The 26681-nt window shown below is 33.7% G+C and overlaps 1 protein-coding gene across 2 annotated transcripts in view; it reads right to left on the bottom strand.

Moving 5' to 3' along the window:
• The window catches only part of FSTL5 (follistatin like 5), a 283314-nt gene that overhangs the window by 15226 nt on the left and 241407 nt on the right, over window positions 1–26681 (bottom strand). For both annotated transcript variants that reach the window (XM_079306656.1, XM_079306657.1), the window contains 4 exons: window positions 26266–26384; window positions 19650–19799; window positions 13268–13375; window positions 11619–11743 (listed from right to left, as the gene is read on the bottom strand). In XM_079306656.1, coding sequence (XP_079162782.1) covers window positions 11619–11743; window positions 13268–13375; window positions 19650–19799; window positions 26266–26384 — 502 coding nt within the window. The remainder of the gene's footprint in view (window positions 1–11618; window positions 11744–13267; window positions 13376–19649; window positions 19800–26265; window positions 26385–26681) is intronic.

The following is a 26681-nucleotide window of genomic DNA, read 5'->3' as shown; positions in this document are numbered from 1 at the left end:
AGATGAGGAGGAAAGAAGGAGAAGGAGAAGGAAAAGGAGAAGGATAATATAAAAAATATATTCTTTCTATATAATAGAAAGAAAATAGAAGAGAATTAAATACACTGCAATCAAAATTATCTGTGCAAGAAGCAAAGTGCAGTATTTCTGTGAAAAAGAGAAATTATATAACCCAAATAATTATGTTCAAGAAAAATCTCCAAACTATTATCTAATTTATCCAGAGTGAATAAAAATTTTGTTTAAAGTCTTCCAATATTCTACGTCTTAGGCACTAATTTTATTTTATTTCATTTTACTTTCCAGAATGTATGCAAAAATCAACCCAGGAAGATAAAGTTCTATTATTCAAAGTTTGATCAAATCTGCTAAGGTTTTCTTGGTCTCAGAAGAAATTGCCATTAACTACGCAAACCTAGTGTGTTGGAGGTCTTGGGTCTACATTTATCTTACAAACTTCTAATCTGCCAGCATGGCAAATTAGTACTATTTAAAAGAAATACTGAAATAGAAGTGTGTTATATACCAACATTTTTTCTGTTGAAATTAAGTTATTGGAAAAAGGAAAATTGGTGTAAGAACTTTTTTCTTAGCTCTATAGCACTTTACTGGTGCTTGGAGTTTTTGCCAGCAGTGTAACTAAGAATCTTACAAAAACTTAACCTACAACACTGCAAACATTATTTATTTTGTTAAAATTACTCTTCAATTTATATCCATACACAGATGATTGTAAAGAAGACTGCTCACACTGGCATATTTCAGATGCTTTGCATTCTTAGCATGCAAATCATCACACAATTAAGTTTTCTTTTTAAAAGTGATTTTAAAAGACACAAATGTCATTGTCACATTCTACTACACCTACTGTAGTATAATGCAGAAAATAAAATATTTACCTTTATATTAAAAAAAAAAAAAATTGTCGAAGTGTTTCTAGTTTCAAAAACTCAGCAGTGCAAGAACATAACAGCTTTCTTCTCAGGACTCAGAACATTATTGTTGCCTGGAATAGCTCATTTCTGGCAGGTTGCTCAGAAAAGACCTTTCATTAATTTTTGCCGTTCAGAAATGGTTCTTTGATGATAACAAAAGGCTAAGTAGATTTTTTCTCAGTAGGAACTGCTCATCAGCACAAATGGTGCCTTTCTTGTGGGTACTATAACACTTTTTGACCTTCTAAATGTGCTTTCCTAATTTTGTTCCTGATGCTCTTTGCAAATTGCTCCATATTTTTCCCTTGTATCAGAAAAGGCACATTTTTCCTCCTTTTTTGGTGTTTGTATGTGACAGAATTAATCACAAAGCATCTTCCTATCTGAGAAAATATTCCTATCTTCTAGAAAATCTTAATAATTCTCTATTTTTGTGTTTATGTACATGAACACATACATACACACACACATCTGTAAAATATTTCTGTCCTCTTCACTACTTTATCTGTTCAGTTGTTGCTATTATTGTAAATGAAATATTGAAAAGTGTCTCATTAAAAAAAAGAGAAATAACATTTGCAGTAGTATTGTCTGACTGCTAATTTACCTGGGAAGCAATAGACTAGCAGTCGTCAAGAACGGGGGAAAAAATAAAAACAAAACCCACAGAACATAAGGCTGTGGGACCACTCTTATGGAAAACAAGCAATTTTAGAGTAAAACAAGATCATCACTATAATTTCTGTTATATGAAGAACAGATTTTGATGGCAGGTCTAATTTTCTAAAATTATTGACTCTTGTTATACCTGTTTGGGAAGTTCTGGGTTTTGAAAACTTCAGGTTTCTATGTTCTTATAGATTTACACATTAAAATCTTATCTGTGCTTCACCAATTAGAAGGAAAAAATATCTACCCAATAACAGGTAATCTTTAAAATTTACAGCATATGTGAAGAAGAAAATTTATATATAGACAGATATAACTTGCTTTCATTAAAATCAATATGATTATTATTACTATTAGGTGGAGTAAGCAATAGAATTTTATTAGCCAGCAGAGATCATAAGTTTTCTTAATAATGCTTATAAAAATAAATATAGGTCTTCACAGATTAATTCAGAAAGGAAATTAATATTCAATTTTAAGTAGCAAGAAATGAACATTTTTAAATCTATGGGAGCAGATAGTCTTAGTAATGAAAAAATTCCTAATTAGATCCCAAAGTGTATTTAAATATAATAGAAAAGGACATTGCAAGGGCTAGGGGCAAAAGAAAAAAAACCCAAAAGAGACCTGCTGTCCTCAAAGGCGATAACAACTGCTCAATATCACCTGAGAGACCTGAATTAAAGTGATCTTTATAGTAAGTATTCCAAGATTTCAGAGATTGATATTCACATATTTGTTCTGAAGATTTTATTTTTTTTTGACATTGCTTTTTATAGCAATTTACATAGAAGTGAGTATGGTTTCTCTATTTCCAGTCTCAGTGAAGAACCTCAGTGTAGAGAGGATTAAATTGGATGTCAAAGACTCCACAGTCAATGATGGTCAAACATAATAAAATGATTTTTTTTCTCTCTCTCTCTTTTACTCTCTCAGCACATACTGACCATTATTTTGAAAAATAAGGATATCAAGGACTTCAAGACAGCCATGCAAGACAGAAAGGAAGAAATATTTCATCAAGGGCTTGAAGGAATCCTGACAAGTGTTATATTCTTAGAATAAAAAGATCTCAAATTAAGCTTTGTGCTGTGAGATTGAATAGAAAAAAAATCCATTGCTAGACAATATGTAACAGAGATAGAAGATAATATTATAAAATAGATATTTTATGCATTAGTAAGCTTCCAGCTTCTGAGTTTTTCCTACATCGTATTTAATAAGATTGGTTCTGGATTAAAAAATGAACACCACAGATATAATGCTGCTGAGCTGAAGTAAATGACATTGTAAGTGTCATCAACAAAATCCTTACTGGGATAGTTTTCACTTGGGTAGAAAAACCAAAAGTGATACAATCCTTTAAGAATTTATGTGGGGAAAGACTATGCAAGCTGTCTTCTGTAACCCAGCTGGATAAATCAAGTAAGTGCATGCAAGCACTTTTTGTGGGAAGAGATGATTTCTTTTAACAGGCTATACAAAGCCCAGGACTTCTGACTTTTAGTGCACATTTGCACAGCTTAGAGATAAATTCTGAATTTTTAGGGTACTAGTGATGCAGGTGTCTATGAATTCTTTGAGGTCTACCTTGGGGAGCACTTGCAAGATATGTATTACAATACACTTCTAAATTATTGCAAATTTTTGTCCAATACTGACAAGAAACAATCCAGAAAATTTTATGATAAAGAGAAGTAACTTAATTTCTAAGTTTTTAGTATCCAGGAATATATGAATCTGTTTCTATTATATCATAAAGGAACCCACACAGCAAAAATCTATTTCTAGTGCAGAAAATGCATTTTTCTGTCTCATACTTTCTAAGGAAGGAGAGATAGAAATTTGATAAAAAAATCCCCAATCCTTTTTAAAGCAATAAAAGTCAAAGAAATGGCTAGCTATACAGACACAGTGAACCAAAGACTGTAAAGATGCTCCAAAATGTCAGTACAAGGTAGGATTGGATTAAGAAAATCTGGCATTTCAGAAAATGTGGTAATATCAAGGTGGGTAGATGCCATATGGACTGAAGAATCAAATTTATATATGTCAAAAGAAATGGTCAGAATGAGTAATGAGGGAGAGATAAGGACTACAAGGATGATAAATTACATGCATCAAAACAGACTCAATAGATATTTTTCTTCATTTTAAACATGAAGTCCACATACCATTATAGCTGGGGGTATGTGAATGCTCCTAAGAACAAATACTGAACTTTACCACATTCTTTTCTCTCCTTTTAGTTTTTGCTAGGGACCCAAACTAAGAAAATATTAGATGGGGAAAAAAAGCCCATATATTTTTTAAATTTAAAAACATGAAAAAATATTATTTTTTGCACATAGAAGCATCAGAGATGACATTTGATTGCAAAGTATAAGATTATAATGGGAAATAAGATGAGGCACATAATGGCAAATTTCTGTGTTCTAATTTGTAGATTATACAGGAGGTGGAAGCTGGCTCGAGTGACTGTTAAGATGGAAGTTGGAGGTTTTATTCACCAAAAGATGTTACATGTTGACAGCTGAGGACCCATGGAAGAAACACAAAAATAGTCTGTAGATTTCGAAGTTTCCTTAAAGTCTTTGATTCATATGATTTAAACAAATATTTGTTATGTTTATAACAACAAATAGGACACCTTAAACACAATTAGCAAAATTAAATTCTAAATGTTAAAAAATAGAACTGAAAAAAAATTCCAATCACATTTTTACTAGTCAATGTCACAAATCTAGACTACAGCACTATTCTTGCTGCTACCAAGAAAATTAGCTCCATCCAAGCCAGATCCAGCAAAATTTTGTAAAAATAATTGTGTTCTGGTTGTTTCTTAACAATCATACAAAAAAAAAAAAAAAAAAAAAAAAAAAAGTTAATTGCATTATTTTGAGATTGCCTCCAAGCTAATAAATGATTCTTTATAATTTGGAAATTTTTTTTAAATCCAATGAGTAATTAAAGCCGCACTAAGATAACTTCTATCCCCTGGATACAACAAATTATGTGTTATAGTTGCAGAGATTAGTCTCTTCTTATAGTTGATTATGTTTTTAAACATTACATTGTGTCATGTATTTTTACATACTGGTACTGGCAGATGCTGAATTTTTAAAAGCAGGTAGGTTCTAGAAGACATGCACATTTATTTTTAGCAATGGCTTGTCCACTTTAGATGGAAAATGATATTTTTTCAAAGCTAGATATTCCTGTAATGACTTCTGCATATGCAAAAGAGAAGAAACCTTACAATATGAAAAAAAAATTTACAGTTTACCAAAACTATCTTTTTCTGTATTACAGCTGACTAGACTTATGTAAGTCAGGTTCCAGACACTTTCTGAGCTAATGGGGAAGGTCAAGTAGAACAAAGGGTTTTTGTGGGGTTTTTTTTCTGGGTTTTTTTTTTTTGTTTTTTTTTTTTTTTTTTTTTTTTTTTTTTTTTTTTTTTTTTTTTTTTTTGTTTTTTTCTTCAATAATTGATTCTGCTTTTTATAGTGCTACAAAGGCTGGCTGCAATCTCGTGTTTCAGGAAGCATTTGAAGGGAATTCTCATTTCTAAATAGCCCCACTGAAGTGGAAATGGTTTTTTATAATCCTTTTTTCTGCTGACAGCTGGAATTTGTTGTTCAAGAGCTTTGTGAAGTTTTACTCAAGGTACCTGAGAGGAAAAGATTTGGACCATAAGTTAAATAAATTTGTCAAGCAGTATTGAATTGTCAGCTGATGTGGGAAAAGGCATGCAGAATAACTGATTCCACAACAGGATCATTTTCCAGACTGATTCCTTCTATATCCATCTGTGTCTACATGTGCATACATTTATTTTACAAGGTTAGAAGAAGTCACACTGAATAAAATATTAAAATAGTTTTATATTGGCTTAATTTAAATGTAAAATTAGTTATTTACTAAATTTCATAGCACCAAGATGAAAATAAACTTTAAAATTTAAAATATTTTCTTCCTGAATTCCAAAATCCCTTGGCTTCAAAAACACTATGTATACATCTGTACATAATTTCAGTGACAATAAATCTTAACTGGACTTATTGAATGATGACAATAATCTTTACCTTCATGATTCCTGTAGGTGCTTTCCCACAGACACAGTGGGGATTCTGTACTCCCTAGAACGTTTTAAAGCTTGCAAACACTGGTCTTTGTCATTTATAGGAGTGGAGCTGAGAGAGGATGCAAATTTGGGCACATGGTACATCTTGTAATTATCTAAAGGACTGCAGGTTTCTTAGTTTAGAGATATGTAGCAACTACATTTATGAAATTTTGGGGAAGGAGCATGTGAACAGAGGACTGAAGTAGAAATTATAGGTTTGGTGCACTGAAGAGGACTTCACTTTTCTAAAAAGTCACTTATTTTAATGGCTGTTGCTGTTGCCAGTGGTGGTAGTTGGACAAAGTAAGTTGCAATGCTATAAACTCTCTGAGCTGAATCTCTCAATATTTTGTTCTTTAGATTGTCTCTGGAAAAAAAAATCCTCCAAAATCCACTATTTAAAGCCAAAAAAAGATGCAGAAAAAGACTTATTGCTATGTCCTCTCTATCTTTCCCAAAAAAACCCTATCTTTCAAAAGCAACATATTTATGGACCAGAAGGGTCCTTCTTTTGGGGGACAAATATGAGGAGAGGGGGCAAAATTACCACAAGTTTTCCATTTAGCACAAGTCTCTCAGTAAGACATAGAGTAGAAGGCTGCAGAGTGAACCTCTATCCCTCCTTTGTGTGCTGTGCCATGCAGGACTTACAGACAGATTCCAATATCCTTATTAGAAATTGCAGAATACTTTCTAGATCTTCTTTTCTTGCCCTGGTACTATTGAGCTGTGTCAGATTCCTCAAGCTTTCAAGCTGTTTCCCTATTTCCCCTGTACCATTATAGGCTTATAGTTTGCTGACTAAGAACTGTCACAAAATTTCTACTACCTAATGTGCATTGTTAACTGAATTTGTAAAATATTAAATTGTCTCTTATCTTCACACAAAATCATAGTATGTGAAAAATTCAACCCCTAAATTAATTCAATTTCTTTAGTTAATGTTTCATCTACAGCTGACTTAGCATTTACCACTTCCATTGTTTCACTAGAAACTATTGAATAGAAAGCTTTTTCTAATTATGTAGGATTTTTGCAACAAAAATAATGTCTTCTGTTTCATTATTTGTATAGAAACACTGAAAATGCTCTCACACCCTGTCAGCTACTTCACACCTCTGTAGGGGCTTAAACTCTGGAATGAAATGTGAATGTACTGACTCACTGCTCCACATGGGTTTCATTTAAGAAGGTTCACAGGAATGCATTTGGCAGCACATTCCAATTACCTGTTAAAGAAAAGCTTAGTTTTTGGATTGTTTTGTGCAAATGAATAAATGTAATTTTAGAAAGCAGTGCATACTGCTTCCCCTATTACCATACACAACAGAGGCACAAAAGAGAGAAAAAACTCAAACAGAATATGTTAACTCTATTCAGATCCTGAGCCATCTCACCAGTGAGTTGATTGCTCATTCTTCCACTTGTTAGGTCAGGTAACTGTATTACATTTTAAAACACTGCTCAAAGACTAAAACATCTAAAAAGTTAGAATTACTCCATTAGAGTGAGTTCATTTAATACTGCTTTTGAAACATTTTACAGAGTGTAGTGAAAGACCTTAATTTATTTCAATTGTCTTCTGTTTGCTTCGATTTATGAACTCTGAAGCTCAAATAATCACCCCTTTTGCTTCTTAGGCTTCCAAGAATATATTTTTGTGAATATTGCACAAGTCATCTTTCTGCAACCATCCCACATGCTAATTGCAAAAGTCTATTTTTATGATAAGAAGTGGTATTAGCAGACAATTAAGGACAAGATTATTGGTTGTCCTGAAATGTTTTGGAACAGAAATAGCACACTGAATAAAATTTTCTTGTTAGTAAATGCATAAGGACAAATATATCCAATTCTCATAAGGTGCATCTACAGAAGGAAAAGTCTTCACAAAGATGAAGAAAAACACTGTGGGATTTGTACTATTTATTACAGTATGATAGATCTTATCCTATATACTTTTGGTGGCCCTGGTGTTTGGTAATTTTCCAACAGAACTAGGAGGAGGGGGAGACTTTTTTCAAGCTGTGTAAACTAAAAATATAGGCATGAGAGTGTGCATGACAAACAGTGTTTTACATTCATTCATTGATTCTCTTGGTATAATTCAAAGTGTACTAACAGTGTATGCAATGATAATAGCAGAATGGGGTGTTTTTCAAGATGGGCAAAATTGATATAAAATTTCTTCCTTTTGAAATCTTCAGATTTCCAACAGCAAGACTGACTGAACTTTTTTCAGTGTTCTTTCTAACAATAATTATTACTGTTTCATGTCACAGCCTCTTTTTCTAAGATTAAGATCTGTTGTGCACTACACAACAACTAGCTTGTATAAGAAACTCATGAAAACTCATGGGAAACTGACTTTCTCTAAACACTGAGCTTGCTTAGTGAGAAAAATAAGGAAATTTATTTTTATCATGGAGAAATGCTCAAAGGCATGATGCAATTCCTCCCTTATCGTCAGCAGGTGAACTAGTCTTGCCAAAAAAAAACTGACATGAAATTCTAGAATTAAGGCAATTATATTTGTAAAGCATCTTAATGGGATCCCAACCAGGTCTATCTGCAGCTGAGACTCTCAGGACAGCCATAGATTTGCTATCTGGAAACATCAGTGGGGCTTCTCTACACATTATTAGCGAGATAGTATATTTTCACTAAAAATAAGAGATATTTTTTTTCTCAATAAACATATACATACCCATACATATATATCTTTATAAATGCAGATACGAAAGGATTACAGGCAAAATATCATTTGATTCCTAATGGTGTTTGAGTGGAAAGAAATAGCATTACTGGAATATAAAAGAGAGGGAGACACCTTAACGTCCCAAAACTAACTGGTGCTACCTAACCTAACACATTTTTCCCCCCAGAATGATAAAGTTTCTTTTCTTGTCCTCTTCTGTGCACACTAGCCACTGACTATCAAAGAAAGTTGAAAGATAATAAATTTGTTTATTCTTCCTCTACTTCTTTTGGCTCACTCCTACTTAGTTTGGTTAGCTGATGCTTTGATGGTGCATCACAGCTGTTCAGAGTATGTATGGCATGCCTGCTGGTTATCAAAACAAAAGGATATTTGCCCTCACTCCTGATATGTGCTAAGTACAAGCAAACATGAGTGTACACAAACATAACATTAACTGATAGGAAAAATATGGGAAAAACTTTTCTCCTTGAAATTAATTACTGTCTACTTGAGACCAAAATTTATAGTATCTCTTCAAATATTTGATTTGGAGGAACTGTGTCCTAAATTATCTGCTGCCCAAAAGAGCATTAAAATGTGTGGAATTTTCTTTTCTAATAATGGGCAGCCCATTTGGGTTTTCATATATAAAGATAACTCACTAGGTAAATCAAAAGTATAGTTCCATCACTTCTTAAATAAAATTATTTTGCAATAAGTTTTAAATGCTTATATACTACTGCATACTACTAGTAATTACCACTTTAGCTATTATTTAAAAGTAATAAATAATGATTCACTATAGCTTTATATTATTTGCCTTTACTTCTCTTCCTATGTGTCAACAAGTCAACCTATTGGACAGAATATGCTGTAGAGAGTAATACACTGCAGATAGTTCATGCTAGCTGTTGCAAAATTTAATTAACTTTTTAATGATATGCATTTTTTTTTTTTTTTTTTTTGCTTAGAATTGCCTTTATTTGGACAGTGTGTTTAGTTTTGGATGCTAATTTAGTAAGCCATGCATTCTGACTTCTGCTCCATTGTTCAAAATTTAAATTTACAGGTAAAAAATGCACTTATCTACAGAAAGCTTTTATTTTTCTGTAAGAGACTGGTGTTGCATGGTCAAAGGGAGCTGATTTCTGGCAAAGAGTAAATAGGGCCCTTGAGCAATTAACTACACCAGCTGATTTAGCCAGTGGGGTTATTTCCCTTTTAGCTGTTTTTTGCAATTCACACTCATAAATTGCTCCCCTGGTTGGTATATACTCCCAAGAATAATAAACTCAAGTTTTATGTTTGCTGCCTAACAGCCTTAAGAAACACATGCTGTGATTGAGTGGGTTTTTTTGTTGACTGGTGATATTAAATTTAATAGACTGGGTTTTTCTACATCACTACTAATTTGATGAATATGGTTAATTTTAAATCTTTCCCATAACATTGTTCACGTATTGCATTCCTATTTAAACAAAAAAAAAGCAAGGTACTTGCAGGCCAGACATTTTATGGAAGACAAATTCTTTAACAACTGATTACCATAAACGGCTCTTGAAGAATACACTGAAAAAAAAGCACTTTATTTATCTACATAGTGGTTTTTTAATTTTCTTTTTAGAAAAGGCACTCAATATTAATACCATTTCCCTTAAGCTCATTATTTGGTCAAACCAAATTGATTTTGTTCATTAAACCCCCCAAATCTATTGTAGGCTTTTTGATGGACCAGGAATTTTCTTTTGGCATTATGGCAATCTTGTCAATTTTATCCAGCATGTGAATATTAAAAAAAAAACAACCAACCAACCAACCAATCAAAAAAAAAAATTTACTAGGCCTGAATTGATGTCCATGTTTATTACATATCTGCAGGCATTTATCAGATTTTATTCTTTCAATGTTCAATTAATTTCATACCCCCTTTTTATTCCTGTGTGTTTTCTTTAATTCTATCATTTTGTTTTCTCTTGAGTTGCATATAGGACATGTGAAATGACTCAGCAGCTGAAGGAAACATGCAAAGCAGGAAGTGCCTAATTGACCTATTTGCGAAAAATATTGACTTAAAATAGTTTGAGTTAGATGAATCCAACACTAATTTTGGACTGACCCTATTTTTCTTTTCCCAGTCCTGTTTCCCCTCCTAGTATGATGTTTATCTCAATCCATGGTTTTATTTTCCTAGTTATTTGAACATTAAAGTATCGAAATGTCAGTTCTGTTGGGGCAGTACCTCTAGTACTTGCTAGTTTATGAAACAGTAATCTTTCTCCACAATACATATTTGTTCCAAATACAGCAGAAATATTTAATATTTTTCTAAGGCAGATTACTTCAGGGACATGACAGAAATTTGTCTTCTAGTTCAAGAAATACGGTAATAATGGTACTTAGAGTCAATTTATTATTCAGTTATATAATTTATAAATTTCTTTTTAAATTGCAAATGGCTGATTGCTAACTTACTTGTTAGCTAAGACTTTTGTAGGAAATTAAACAAAATATTTTTCATCAACAACGTCCTTAGAAGAAGCCAAATGTTCTTTGATACAGAAGATTAGATTCTTCCCAGGCACATACAGAGCAAATTCTAAAATAAATTGTAAAATTGTCCTAAATTGCATGCTTTAACGTTTAAAATACTACCACTCATTACAATCAGAAATTATATCCTTTTTAATGGAGATGCCTATTTACACTTGTAATTTGAGAATTTTGCTAGAACAGAATGATGATAGTTATGATTATATAATAAAGATATTCCTATAGAAACTTGAACTTGGAATATCAGAATTAATGATGGATAATTGTTGGCAGAGAAGATTTGAGACAAAATGGATGTGTCAGCTTGCAAAGAAACTTAGAAGTTGTAAACATATAAATTACTAATACACATTAATGCAATACTCAGCTGAAAACATCCTAGACTGCAGAATTATTCAATACCTAGAAGTAGAAATGTTACAGAAAAAAAGTATGAAAATTATAGATCCCATTCTTACTGGTGTATATTGAGAACATAAAACAGATTTTTCTCTCAGAGGTCTTGGGGAGACCTCTGGTTTATGCCTCTGTTAAGTGCTGTCCTGTTCTTCTCAGCCTCTCTTTCTCTGTACCATGTCCTTCAAACATGTTCTTAGGATGAACACAATGTGCATTCACTGCATTCAGATAAACTTACCGTACATGGGTAATGATAAGGGTTGTAGCTGGAATGAAAAAGTCATCCACTCTGTCAAACTGCTTTCCCACTGGCTGAGTATGGATTGTGTGATGAGAAACACTCCCACTGGCTTGTGTTATTACCTGCATAAAGTAACATCATTATAAACTATAGAAATACTTTTAAAAATTAAAATCTCAATCCAAATGAATGAATACAGTATTGCCTCTGTATTCTCATGTACTGTCTTTTCCAAGTTAGCAAGAAAGGAATGCAAATAAAAGTGAATAAAGCTGATCAGCATTACAGATTTCAGAGAACTATTACATACCTGACCACTTTGTCTTCATACTTCTTTTTCGCCTCCATCTTTTTTATTCACCCCTGAATCCATATTCATTCATTTACATTACTAAACCCCTTAACAGGTTTTAGTTTAAACTAAGTTTTTGATCTTAGAGTGAGATTAAAGTTTTTAAGCACTTCAGCCAGAATGCAATGATGCTATCAACAAATCCACTGGAACATATGGTTATGCCCAACTCTTGTCAGTCATGAGATAATTCAACGTAACACAGACACATTTCAGAAGAACAAGCTGAACTGAGTTTATGTATTCCTCAAATTGTTATGAACCAATTTTAATCAAATCCCAGAATCTTGGGCCTTTTCTGAAGCAAACACTTACGGGTGAATAAAAGACAATACCATATAACAGCCACTTATGTTTTTCACATATATGCATTTAAGAGTGGATTTTTTTTAATTTTTTTTTTTTTTTTTTAGAAAATAAGGTAATTTATTATTTATGCTGTAATTAAAAATGAAGATGAGGATGATCAGTCACTTTAGAATATGGTAATACTGACTCAATTAACAGTTCTGGGGAGGAGTGGAAACTAAACTCACAAATTACCTTGCATGATCAAAGTTACTGAGAGTCAGTAGGTTCCAAACAGGTGATTTCAAATGCTTCTTGTTTTTCTTTTCAACATTCTCTTATTCTTTTTCTTATATATGTATTTATTAAATATATAAAAATTTCATTAATTTCTGAAGAAAAGGAAAACTAATTAAAGGAAAAATGAATTTTTAAATTATTATATAAAGTTGATCATCATAGTCTCAGGGGATTGTTATAAAATAAGGAAATTTTTAAAAAAAGTAGTAAAGTACAGCTTCTTGAGATATCTCTTTAGTGACTGTCCCTAGGTTTGTCACTGCTCCAAGGTGGAAAAAATCAAAGTTTTTGATATCTTTAATCTGAAAAAAACCCAATAAAGATGGAGCTTGACACCTCCAGAATGTCAATATGACCTTAATGAAATGGAAGTATGTCTAAAGTCCTGTTTATCCTCTAATTAGGGACAAAAATACAATGAACATCAACAGTTTGCTCAGTACAGAACACGCTGCTGTTTTCAGCTGCATTCCTTATCCTTCCATCAATTTGCCATTGTTAGTTCTGACTAAGAGTCTTGAAAATGATCAGTAACTTTTATGGTGAAGTCAGTTGTCTGACTTTTTTCTGTTTACTTAAAATAATTTCTCTGTCCCTGCTGGGGTCATAGTAGTAATGCTTAAAGGAAAATATGCAAAGACATTGCAATTATACAAAGGCTCAACTTGTCTGTTTCTCCTTACACATAATCTTGTGATCACCTCACCTGCAAAGTTGGTGAATTCTTTTCCATGTCTCCCCAGCTCAGCACCCAGACTTGATCATGTGATTTATCATAGTGTAGTTTCACTGGAACAGGATCTGTACTCACTGCCTGATATATAGTAAAAGAAGAAACACTTCGTTTCCATCACATTTTCAAAGGAAACATAATATATATGCTTGAATTAAAATGATGAACAGATAGGCATTTTGAGATATTTTCAGACTGCATTTAAGAATTATGTCGTCAATTCTTGAAGTAGCCCTCTTATTAATTCAGAATTACTGAATTGCTGAAAATGTGGTTTTTATTCATTATGTACTCTAACACTTGGTATCCAAACCACATTATACAGAAGCCTTTAAGAAGTTGAAAACAAAGGTTTTAAATCAAGTACAAAACTAATCTTCCTTCCCTGCCATCACACTCACTTTACATGTATTGGTTGAAAAACTACATCAATTACTGAGAAATGGTTAAAAATGGAAGAGTATTCACATACTGAAATTAATGGAAGATGTTACTGCATAAAATCAACATGATGTTGCTGCAACCCAAAGCTTCCTACCTGTTAAATTATGTATATTTTGTTGAAGTAGGAAGGAAGGATTGTTTTCATATGTTTTCCAATTACAGTTGCTACTTTTCATAGACCTGTGATCAGAACCAGTGTTTTCCCTGTAACCCTAAGCACTGTCTTTTGAGATCATGAATATTTTAGACAGCTGAGCTCTAAACTTCCTTTTTCATGAAATCTGAAGGATTCAGAGGTATGGAATGGGAGGACAGTGTATTTGATTAAGAGATGTTATGCACAGGCTAAACAAGTGGGGGGATTGCTTTTTTATTTTCATCATTAGAGAAGAAAAAAATAGGTGGAAATTGTATTTTAGTCTTACCATTATGGAAGTCTAAAGCACAGCTTGTTTATCAGTGTGTCAAGGAGAGTACCAGCTGGCTAATTAAGTGAACCTAATTTAAACTAATGATGTAGATCCTCAAGATAATGCACTAATGGCTGGCTGAGACTGCTGATGATACTTAACTGTACTCCTGAGGTGTTGCAAGCGGCCACTTCATCTAAGCAGAATTTGTTTTTCCTTTTGAAAATGGAAAATAAAGCCAGGTTGCTCACCAGCTCACTTAAAATCACAAGTTACCCTTGAAAAGGGTCATTTGTGTTTGATAACTTCTTTCTGCTACATGTTAGAAAACAAGTTGTTTAAAATAATACTTGAACTGTTGTATAGCTAATTTGTCAAGGCATGTCAAATTTCCTTTTGGCTTCCCCAGACAAAGGTCTGACCCATACATGTTCTGCCAGAGGACTGCCAGCTGTGTTCAGAGCTGGGGTCATGGCACAGCCAGGAGGAGCAGAAGGAATTGCCTGCAGGGTCAGGCACAGGCAGCACAGCTCCCTAGAGGAAATCCAGAAGCAAAAAAGAGTTGAGCATCTCAGAAGCAGACTTTCCCAGCTGTTTCTAGCTGACCAGGCTGATCTGCCAGCAGCACAGGAAGGACTGAAGGAAGATGACTGTTTACTACAGCCTCTAAGTCATCCTACTTAGTGTGTGCTGCTATGCAGTACTGCACAATTCTTGCTTTCAAGAATTTAAATATGAAAGCAAATGCTTCTCTTGATTTTAGAATGAGAATTACCTGGATAAGTCAAAAAGTCTGCTGCTGTACATATCTCTAAAGGTACAACAACCATGTTTCCAATACATTTCAATTTAGTCTGCTATAGAATCCTCTAAAGTACTCATTTTGATAAATATACCTGTCATAAAAAATGAATCATCCTCAAATCTAGTTGTCACATATGTGAACACCTTTTATGTTAACTTTCATAGTAGAAAGGAATAACATATAGAGTAGTACTTCAGAGAAAACATTGTAATAAGCAAAACCAAATAAACATTATTTTTACACAGAAAACAGCATCACTACATGACTTAAAGTCCTCTCAAACAAATTTTTAATTTTCTTTAGGGTTTTTTCACAGTGATGGAAGTTTCATTAGAGTGCTCTTGCTTTCAGAATATGAAATTATCTCCATATTTGTTCCCACTAGCCTATGTGCTTTTTTTTGCAAGGTGGTTTCTTATTTAAGGAGTAGAAATGGTTACATGTATTTGTACATGTATGAAAATTATATCCTCTGTATTAATATGATCTTTAGGAAAAAGGCAGTCTAACAAGAAAAATGTTCTCATTTCTGAACAGCTGAGTTTCAATACCTACAAAAGTATTTAAATCTTTATTTTACTCCATGCTAGGCAGTACTCTACGTAATGAAAATAGACTGGTCTGGAAAACAAAATACCCTTCTCTGCCTCCTGTTTGTAAAAGTGTTTTTGTAAGTCCATATCATATGAATAGAGCAACACTTAATGGTTAGAACATTCTTTCTGTTTGCAAAAAATAGAGCTAGAAAATAAATGCTTATTTTTAAAAGAGAAGAAGTCAGAGCTGTGCATGTTATAAGAAATGATAAAAAATTATCTCTTGACTTGTCACCAACTTCCAAATTAGCCTTACTTCAATTCTAAAACTTGTCTGTGCATTAACAGTTGTTTTACTTTTTACAGTTTTATATTACATGTAAAAAGATTGTATAAGTTTTATGCCTTCATTATTTATTTGCTTTGCTTGCAACTACTGTTATTTTGTTTCTGTTTTTGTTTTTTCTGTTTGGTTTGGTTTTGCTTGGTTTTTGAAGTCTATTTTGAATTATGACATAGGTTAGCTGGACAGGGAGCAAGTCCCCTTGTACTTTCCCCATGTATTTGCCTAAGTATATCCTAGGAAATAACATCCAGATCAGTAACAAATAGTAGAAATTCTACTTAGGTGTTCAAAAGTGACAGTAGAACATCTGGTTTAACTTATTTATCTGGTTAAACTGTTATTCCTTGGTTTTATTATCTTTCCAAAAATCTTTATTAAATATTGTGAAATAGAAAAATAATTTATTATGATTACTTAAACACCTAGAACCATCAAAACTAAGACTTCCATTTCTGCAAAAGTTTTCCACAGTTTGGGTAAATTTAGTTCTATACTTTCCTTAGTTCATAATCTGGATATTATTAAATTAGTGGAAAAGCAATGCTATTCTATCCCTCAAAAAAAAAAAAATCCTTTTAAAGTGATTTTTCCCCTCAGAATGACATGAAAGCTTCTGGAGTATCCTTGTTTAAGCTCAATATACTGGCTAAATAGCACAGACTTAGTGCACAAAGCTCTTTGCTACACTTAGGCATTCTGTATGTCTGCTTTTCAGCTCATTACAGAAACTTGAATATTTTTATGATAGAACAATCTAACCCCATTCAAAAACTGCACAATTGCTTTACATAATATTATAAATATTTACATATTTATGCGGAAGGGCTGAACTTTTAATTAGTGGTTAATTGACTGAATTTTACTTTTTGATTAACATACATCTTTGCAGTAAGTACTTCTGTGCATTTCACAATGGTAAAGTGATATATACTTATACATATTTTAAAAAATATCTAAGGCAACTAAAGGCAATTTAGAAGAGCCTACGAATGAACATATTTCATAAAACTTAAATGAAAACTTATTTTCAGTGAGCTCAAGAGGAATCGTGCTTTGGACACTGAAGTCTAAATGCTAATAAATGCAGTTAAATTGGTATTTCATCCCTCCTGTTGAGAAAAAGAACCTGACACCTGAATGTCAGTCAGAGAACACAGAAAATATTGCCAGACATTCCAGTCCTTCAAATCTGTGGACTGTGTTGAGACTGTAAGTTTTCAGTCTTTCTTCCTGAAGTAATCATCAAACCAGTCGTAAAAAAACTATTGTTTTCAGAAAATAAAAATTCATTACCCACTCAGTTTATTTCTATTTTAATATGCAAAGGTAAATTTAAGTAAAAAACCACCACCTTTTTATAATTAACTTTTTGAATAAAACATTTTATAAGTCCCTGCCATTGTTTGGATAGCTCAAATTTTGAGGAAGCCATGTCTAAGTCAGCTGATACAGAATTTAGAAAGCAGATGTTCCAAGTATGCAAAAGTATTATAATTGTTTTTGATATTAATCCAATTTTATAAATGCAATTTTATTATTTATTTTTAAATTTTATATGCATATACAGAATGCATATATATATATATACTTATTTCATGCAATAGTTTGTGCTGGAAGGGACCTTTAAAAGTCATTTAGTCCAAAACCTCTGTTGTGAGCAGGGACATCTTCAGAGCCCCACTGAAATTGATTTTGAAGGTTTCCAGGGATGTGGCTTCTACCACCTCTCAGGGCAACCTCTGACAGTCTTTCAGAAACCTCACTGAAAAAATGTCTTCATTACATCTAGTTTGCATCTACCATCTTTTAGCCCTTGTCCTATTGCTACTGTCCCTATTAATATATTTGTCTCCAACTTCCTTATAATTCCTCTTTAAGTACTGAAAGGACACAACACTGTCTCCCAGGAGGCTAATATATAATCTATACTTTAAAGATTTTCATTCACTTACCCATGAAAAAAGCAAAAGGCATGAGAATTTCTATATAAGTGGGTTATTTTATTAATAACTTAATTAGGTTTCTAATTAAAAAAAAAAGAAATCTATGCTTTATTTAGCTAAAGGACACCTTTCTCCTATAAATATGATGATACTATAAGCACTACCTTGTACCTTGGTGCACTGGATTTGCTTGACAAGCTTTTGGCAGCGGAGGGAGCTGTACAGGTGGCTTCTGTAAGAAGCTGCCAGCCACTTTCTCCATGTCCAACAGAGCCTGTGCCAGCTGATGCCAACACAGACCTGCTGCTGGCCAATATCTAGTCAATCAGTGGTGGGGTAGAACCTCTGAGACTACATAGCTGAGATGCATGAAAGTGGACAAGTGCTTGCAATCAGATCAGAGAGGAATGAGAATATGTCAGAGGAACAGTTCTGCAGACGCCCAGGTCATGGAGGAGAGGCAGGAGCTGCTTGGGGTGAGCCAGCAGAGATTCCCTTGCAGCCTGTGGTGAGCACCACAGTGAAGCAACCGTGGCCCTGCAGCCCATGGAGGCCTAGGGTGGAGCAGAGGCCCACCTGCAGCCCCTGGAGGACCCCACATGAGCAGGTGAATGCCTGAAGGAGGCTCTGAACCCATGGGAAGCCTGTACTGGAGCAGTTTCCTGGCAGGGCCCGTGAAATTGTGAAGAGGCACTCACAGGCAGGACCTGTGACTGTATAGGGGACCCAAACTGGAGCAATCTCTTCCAGAAGGACTGCATCCCATGGAAAGAAAACCACACTGGAGTGGTTTGTGAAGAACTGAAACCCATGGGGAAGAGACTCACACTGGAGAAGTTAATGGAGGACTGTCTCCCATGGGAATGGTCCCACACGGCAACAGGGAAAAGACTACATTCTCTGAGGAAGAAGCAGCAGCAGAAATAACACGGCAAACTGACAAACTGACCCCCCATTCCTCATCTCCCTCACTGCTGCTGACGGAGGAGGTAGTCAGGAAAAAAACTAAGCCCAGGAAGGAGTGCAGGGGTACAGGTGTTTAGGATTTGTTATACTATCCATTATCCTACTTAGATTTTGTTAGTGAAATGAACTGAATTTATTTTAAAAGTCAAGTCTGTTTTGACTGTGACAGTAATTGGAGAGTGATCTTTCCCTTCCCTTCCCTTATCTCAACCCATGAATCTTTTTTTCCCCATCCAGCTGAGAAGAGGAGGGATAGAGTGGCTTTGGTGGGTATCTGGCCTCCAGTCAGGGTCAACACACCCCACCTGGTTTTTCTCAAATTCTATGACTGTATTAATTGCTGTAGCATAGCAATGAATTCTCTCTTTCATTTGCTGAATTATTTTCACTAAGCAGAGTATATCCAGCACCCCAGATACCAAGAATGAGGAGTAGAGAAGTTTGAATTCAGTCTCCAGCCTTGGCTAAGAGTGGTGTTTTTTTTTACTGTTTCCATAATTTCTCTGTCTAAAAGTGTACAGAGTAACAGTCCTCCACCTTCTGTAGCCAAACCTGATCTTCATGTCAAAACTGATGGATACATTCTTGTGATGAGACTCTATTTTAGCCAATCTGCATTTTAGAGTGAAAGGTACCTCAAGTCAGAAGCTTCCTATAGAACTCATTTCTTCAACTACTTGAATAGTATTTATAAGAGCTATTTTCATGTAATCTTCTTCACAATTGTCTATTGAGAAGAACAGTTGCTAAACAGAAATTGCCGCTAAATGCTGCAAGTAGGTGAGCTTTTTTCAAATAATGTGTTTCCTCTCAAGGTAACTATTTTTCTGTTTCTGAAATATGAAGGAAAGTCTTAAAATTTTTGCCTAAATTAAATAGTAACTTAAAAAAATATAAATAAATACCTGTACAACTTTCTGAGACTGTACATCAACAATGAGAACTCTGTCAAGTGTGGGCTGAGTCACGTATATGAACTTGTCTTTTACATTAACAGCAGTTGCCCAAATACACCGCTGAACTGGATCACCATCTGCTTTGGGACAAACTTCATCCTGTAATTCAATAGCAACAGGAAAAGTGTAAGAATTGAAACAGTCAACAATGTAACAAAAGGACAAATTATACTAATTAGCTTCTTTTCTAACTGTAAAATAAAACCTAGGTTAACATTGGGAAGGAAAAAGAACAGTTGACACTATGACATAAACTCATGTTAGCTAAACTGCATCTGTAAGCACCACAACTTGCAAGCACTTTAAAATAATTCATACACCAAGTTTTGTTATGTTTTCTAGAAGTTCAAGAAGTTAGTACTGTTGACCTGAGAAAGAAACCAATTTGAAACAACCATACATGTAGAAATAAAGTGAGTGAGGGGCAGAAGACCTTAAAACAAGAAAACCAAACCAGGTACACAGTGCCCTGTTACTGCAGTAGCTGGCAGCTCCCACCTGAGCAGCATTACCGTGCCCAGCAAAGGGAAGCAGTGCAGGCATGGCTCCCCACACAACTGAGAACACAGCAGTAAGCCAGGCAAGCATGTAACTGGGGAGATGAAAATGTCAAGGGATGAGAAAGAGGAGGTGCTATGGTGCAAATTGTCCCATGATTCATGAGCAAAGCAGCAGTTAGAGAGATCAGGTGTTTTTGTCACTTGGAGTACTGGTAAGCTGCTCTAAAGATCAAAAGTTTGGCTACGTCTGCCATAGGACATTCTCATGGCCTATCTTACTAGTGTTAAGCCCAATAAATACCAAATATTTTCTTAATACCATTATTTCCCTCTCTGCCCTTCCATTCCTGCCAAAGGACAAATTTGAAAAGGATTAAAATCTGTTCACTTCAGTGAACTGGTATTTCATAACACATATAACTATAAACTCTTAGTCAAAGTAGCTAACTGTAGTTTACATACTCATTATTCCTAATTTGTAGAGCTATACGGCTACTTAATATCTACTTGTGAATATTTTCTCCCAGAAAAAGCTTGGTTTTACCAAAATTAAAAGTTCTTGGTCAAATATATTACTATATGAGGAAATTCCATTTATGAAGTAAAATAATTTCTTTCCTTTAATGGACATGAAAATTATTTAAAAATGTGCACCTGAAAAACACTCTATTTGAAAAAGTACAGGATGTGTCAAGGGTTTTTGTTTTCCTGACCTTTTCTTCTATTGTCTCTTATTTTTAATTCCTTGCATCACAAAGGATAATTTTACCAAATCATAAGTATTATTTCTTTTTCCACTTATCTGCTGCTTATTCCTAATTTAGAATGCTCTGCCTCATACATCATAACTTGCTGCTGTGAAAATAATTATGATATGTCAGCAGATGATGACTCAATATAGAATGAGCAGCAAGAGATGATGAGCTCTTAGACAAGAATTCTGCTCCTAAGCATCAAATGCCTTTTAATAGGCACAGGAAACATTATGTGGCAGAACACCATCTTTGGCACCAAGCAATGCTCTTCAAGAAGATGATGCATTTCAACACTTGGTTTTCTGTATCATCAACATTCTTTGCCTGCTGTGCCTCTACACTTTTGAAAATACACTCAACCTTTATATGTCAAAAGAAGAAATAAATCAATTTCCAGCTTTGAAAGAGGAGGTTTCTTTGCAAAAGATTGAAAGTCACTGCTTGCTTTTACATGACTCTTAAACTTCAACAAAGGGAAGGTCTTTCAGAAACCATATGATAAGGAAAGGTTGCTAAACTCAGGTACCATGCAATAGCACATCATCAGGAACTTCAGAAAAACTTACAAATAAGTAACGAGTAAGATTTAGTTTGTGCTGAAAAGAAGGGATGAAGATCAAAGAGAGAAGTGAAAAATCTGTTTGTTTTTTTTTAAGGAATGATAGGCATGGGATAAATGGGACTTTCATTCCCAAAAGCAGCTAAACGTTTTTCATTGTTGCATTAAGTCAACCTATGCAAGTATGTCTCTAATATGGTGTGCAATCACCATACCAGTGATCTACTGTCATTTTCTTTCTGGGTAATTGTCACTTCAAGTGGAGGGTTGTTGCACCAATCTCATTATTTTTTTACATTTATTCTAAATACACCTTTCCTTAATACATGTTTTATCTACACAGATAACTACATCTAGATTACTCTACATTATCCTCTTTATTCCTCAGAGGGAGCACCATCAAACAATGAATCCACAAATTTTTGCAACAAATCTATACAGAGACATTATTTTCAGTCGTGTCTCAGGGACTCACATTAATTTACATGAGTTTCTGGGACTAAATTCTGCAAGGATATATTCAATATATTATTCAAAAACAACACTGACTTCTGCTAAAGGAATCTGTGTTTCTCTTATATGGCATCATATAGATTAGTATAAAGGATTTCTCTGATATCACTTTCCCTTGTGGGTTGTATAGCAGAATAACTTAAGCACTTATAACTACATACAGAGATGAACTACAGCTTTATATATTTGCCTGAATCTGAATCAAAAATACTCAGAAGTGTATTTTTAAAGATTTTTTCACTGTAAGACCAGTACAAATATAGTCTAATATATATATATATAAACACATATCTACATATAAAAATGTACTTTAAAGGTTCTAAAACATTTTTCAAGTTGACATAATTGTTATAATCCACTGCCAATTCTCAACTTGCCTGAAAAAATTGAAAACATAAAAGCAAAACCCCTTTTTATTCCAATGCAACAGTGAAAATTGTGCACCAAAATTCTCATATCCAAAACAGAGTGGTTTTCCCAGTATAAACTGGTTTATGTGGTTGTTCCTCTATTTTTTCAAATCTACATTTACCTGAAGCTGTTTCAACAGAACTGAAATTTTGCTTTTGAAAATATAACATTTATCTAATTAGACAGTTTGGACTTCTTTTATACTACAGGCAGTTATTCTGAGGCTTCATAATAATTTCCCCAGTGGTTGGGTAATTGGTTAAAATAATTTATCCTTAAAATATAAGCATAAACCCACCATTTTCTTCTTCTAATTAAAATGTGGGCAATTTACTTTTTCCTAATTTATTCTCTCTGGAAAAAAAAAAAAAAAAGTTAACATCTGATAAAACATTAATTTAATTCATTGTTGTATTCCTCCCAGACTTTTTAATCAAAAAGTGACTTGCTCTGGAACAAGTCAGGAGATGGAGGAAAATAAATCCTTAGAGAAAGTTTTTTGAGATAGTCTGGGGCAAGAAAATCTCAAGAGGAAACATGTACTTGCAGATTTATATGTGCAAATTCTAAGTTTATTAATTCACACTTACTGCAAAGGTCCTCAGTGTTTTAGCAGGATGTGAGTCAAACTCTTCAGGCAGTGTAGTGAAATGTCTGGCTATGCTACAGCTGCCTAAAAGTAAGATAATACCAACAGGCTGCAACAGTTTTAAAACATGAATTTATGTATCACCTTTTTACATTAAATCATTGTTCTTTGACATTCTTAACTAAAAAATCAGACCAGATTTTTTTTTTTTTTTTTTCCAAACAAATGTTAGCATTTACTAAGATTTTTTTGTTTGGTTGGTTGTTTTTTTTGCTGCAAGAGTGCAAACCAAGGCAGTTTCTGTGAACTACAAAGTATGTTTCAATCTAATTTCCTGGGGAAATTTTGGTCTGACATGTAGTCATATTAATCATTTTGAAATGAAGTATTTTGCTCCGACCTCCAGCATATATTCAAATGTGAGATTGTATATTTCACTGAAATTTGGCCATTATTTGCTGCTTCTTGTAATAAACAGAAAATCAGTTTTATGTAGAAGTCAAAAGGCTTTTTCATTAGACTCAAAAAGGCATGTTACAATTGCTTTTCTCCCAGTGTCTCGAAATAATTATTCTAATTGGGATTCATTGTGAAAGGAACATAAAAGCACTTTTGCATAAGAATTAGAATTTAAGTCTTTTGATATTATTAATTTGCAGAGGATAAACAGAGGCTGAATGTTAATGATGAAAATGTCCCAAGCATTTCACAATGATAAGATATTTCAATAGGTGAAAGATTACTTGAACCATGGATAAGACTCTATTTGATAACAGGTTAAACAAACAGCTGCCAAAGCTGGTCTATCTAAGCAACAACCTATATCAGAAAATAGAAATCAGTTTACTTCTGTCCCTATGTATCTAGAATTTTCACTATCAGACTAATAAATTTCTACTAGCACTTGACATTAAGAAGATTCAAGTAATTTAGGAGATTCTGGAAGGAGAGGAAGGAGGTCTTTACAACTTCTGTGACCCATGATGATCCAGTAAAGCACTAAATCTTTTGCTTCACTTTAAACACAGTGAGTCTATTTGATTCCCATGTTAGATATACACCAAAGTGTTTTTCTGTATTGACACTCAGTTGCATAAGAGGCAATTAAATATTTAGATAAGGGTTCTCAAGTATATAGAAAGTGAGAAAATATATTTACCTTTAGCAAAATTAGCATACCTAAATATGTACATGTGTAAGTACTGCAATACTATGTAGAAATAGTAGTGCAATGCTATGTGGAAACACCTGAGCTCATACAGAAGCTCAGTTCAAGTTTGTTGACAGACAAATAGGAAACCTGTGGAGGAACAGTGGATTGTCATGTGTGTCATATCCAGACATTTTCTACTATGGAAACTGCACTGCTGAATTTAAAAATGTTCCTATGCTTGAGCAACAGTTTGGCAATAAAGAGTTTTCTGTTTTTTTCTTCTGTTCTCTTCTGTGGTTTTACTCATCACTTGGACAGCTAATTCAGAGAAATGTAAAGAAATGGGAGAGGTTTAAGCAAGCACATATTTCCTTTATTATTAATATGTTCAAACTTAAGTCATGGAGATGCCCTAATGGGAAAGGCTATGTAAAGCTACCTCAAAATAAACTTGGTATACTTACCAACATCTCTGATTAGTAAAAGGATATGACAGAGCCACAGACAAGTAATAACCAGCAATTTATGACATGAGCTGTTACCACTTAGCAATTGCATGCTGAACTTGATAAAACTCTGATCCTGGGACAGAACTGGGTTTAACTGGGTTTTTTTTTTTTTATTTTTATTCAGAGGAAATAGACTTTCCAAAGACTTTTGAGGAATATATGATATTCTTCAAAGGAAAAGAATAATTTTCAAAATAAAAAAAGGTTTTAAAAAAACTAAAGTTATCACATAGCCTACTTGCCTGGGCTTTTCTTTTTTTTTTCTTCCCTTCCCCACCCTGCCTCACCCAAGAGAATATAGTTATTATGCTGCTCCAGGTTTGAAAGCTTTCAAAAGGAAAGAAATTTTAACTATTCATCCTGATTATTGCCATATTTCAATAAAAATACCCATAAAATCTAGGCTACACTTAAGATCAATATATTTTTAACAGATTTCTTAAAGAATCAGCTTTTAAATTAATCAGCCATAAAAAAAAAGCTTTATGCCTTATTTTTAGCTGTGTCAACTTAAATTCACTTAAGTAGCACAAATCAAGGTATGATTAGCTGCTCAAAGCATAATTATTCACACTAAAATCAATCTTGTTGCTGAGTACAGCAGCCTTTGACATCAATAATGATAACTGAAGAGGCAAATTCCATTGAGACAACTCTAGCTCTGCTGTCATTGAGGCATTAGAGGAAAAAAATTCCAAAACTAAGTGTACAGCTCAATGCTTAGTATGTATTTCAAGGTCACTCATTCAAATCCAAATGAGAAAAAGTTACTATTTTTGAAAGCTGATATATCATATGGAGTAAGTCTTAATGTAGTGACTAGTAACAAGTGTTCCTGTGGGAACATGCATCATGTCAGCTAGCAATTTGATTAGCAGTAAAGGAAAACCATCGCAAGAATAAATGGAAGTGGAGAATACACTAGTGTTTTTATGCATCCTACTCAGGGAAACTATATCATAAATTCTCAGAATTTGGAGAAATCAGCTATAAATATGTTAACAGTAAAGTTATTGAAACTACTTATATGAATTTTAAGTTGAAACTAAAGCATCAATCATCTTTACTAACTTCAGTGGAAGCTGTGAGAGCGTTTACCAGGACAGGGATTTGCCTCATGATAGCTGAGAGTTTAATACAGACAAACATCCAGTGGAGAAAAAGAAAACATTAACACCTCCCCATCCCCCAAGATCTTATATTTAATATAGAGAGAATCAATCCCTGATTCACTAAGATGAACTTAACTGGTGGGTTGGAGGTGGGGGCTAAAAAAAAACCAACAACAAATCCAGAAATAGAGATTTGTTAAAGAACTGGGAAAGGAGAAAGACAGCCAAAGAAAGAAAAGATTGGCAAAAGTATTCAGGGAATATTCAAAAGAGGGACTGTAGCTTGAATTTAATAGAGGAAAATACAAGAAATTTTGAGAACACCATTATCAGTTACTTATTAATTCAGAAGACATGGCTGAATTTATCAAGCAGAAGACATTGAACTAGTAATAATAAATTCTCATGTAAAGAGAAGTATAATTGAGAAAACACTACAAATAGATTTTTAAATACAAACTTGCCTGGAAACCGAGGAGTTTTTCACTAGGCTTAATATGCCTCTGAAATTCACATTCCACCGGTTGTATTACTTTGATGCCATCTTCATAAAAAACATAAAACATGTTCCCAATTCCCAGACCTTAGGGACAAAAACACATTGAAATGCATAAAATTAAATAATGACAAAAAGGAAAATCCTTGTCTTGAACTAAAAAACCTAATCACAGTTCAGTATGACATCAGTTTGTTAATGTGTATAACAGTAATACAGCTAAACTTATGGGATCTTTTGTTGCAAAACTGAAACAAAACTGTCACATTATTCAGAACTTTACACAGTTTTCTCCATTGGCAAGACAGTGTCTTTACAAATACAGATCTAGAAATACACAGTTTGACTGCCACAACAATAAAAGTAGTCTTGTGAAACCATCTA

The sequence above is a fragment of the Erithacus rubecula genome, assembly GCF_903797595.1.
Source record: "Erithacus rubecula genome assembly, chromosome: 5".
NCBI classification, from domain to species: domain Eukaryota; kingdom Metazoa; phylum Chordata; class Aves; order Passeriformes; family Muscicapidae; genus Erithacus; species Erithacus rubecula.
The sequence above is the reverse complement of the archived record's forward strand: the minus strand, read 5'-3'. Positions and strand labels throughout refer to the sequence as shown.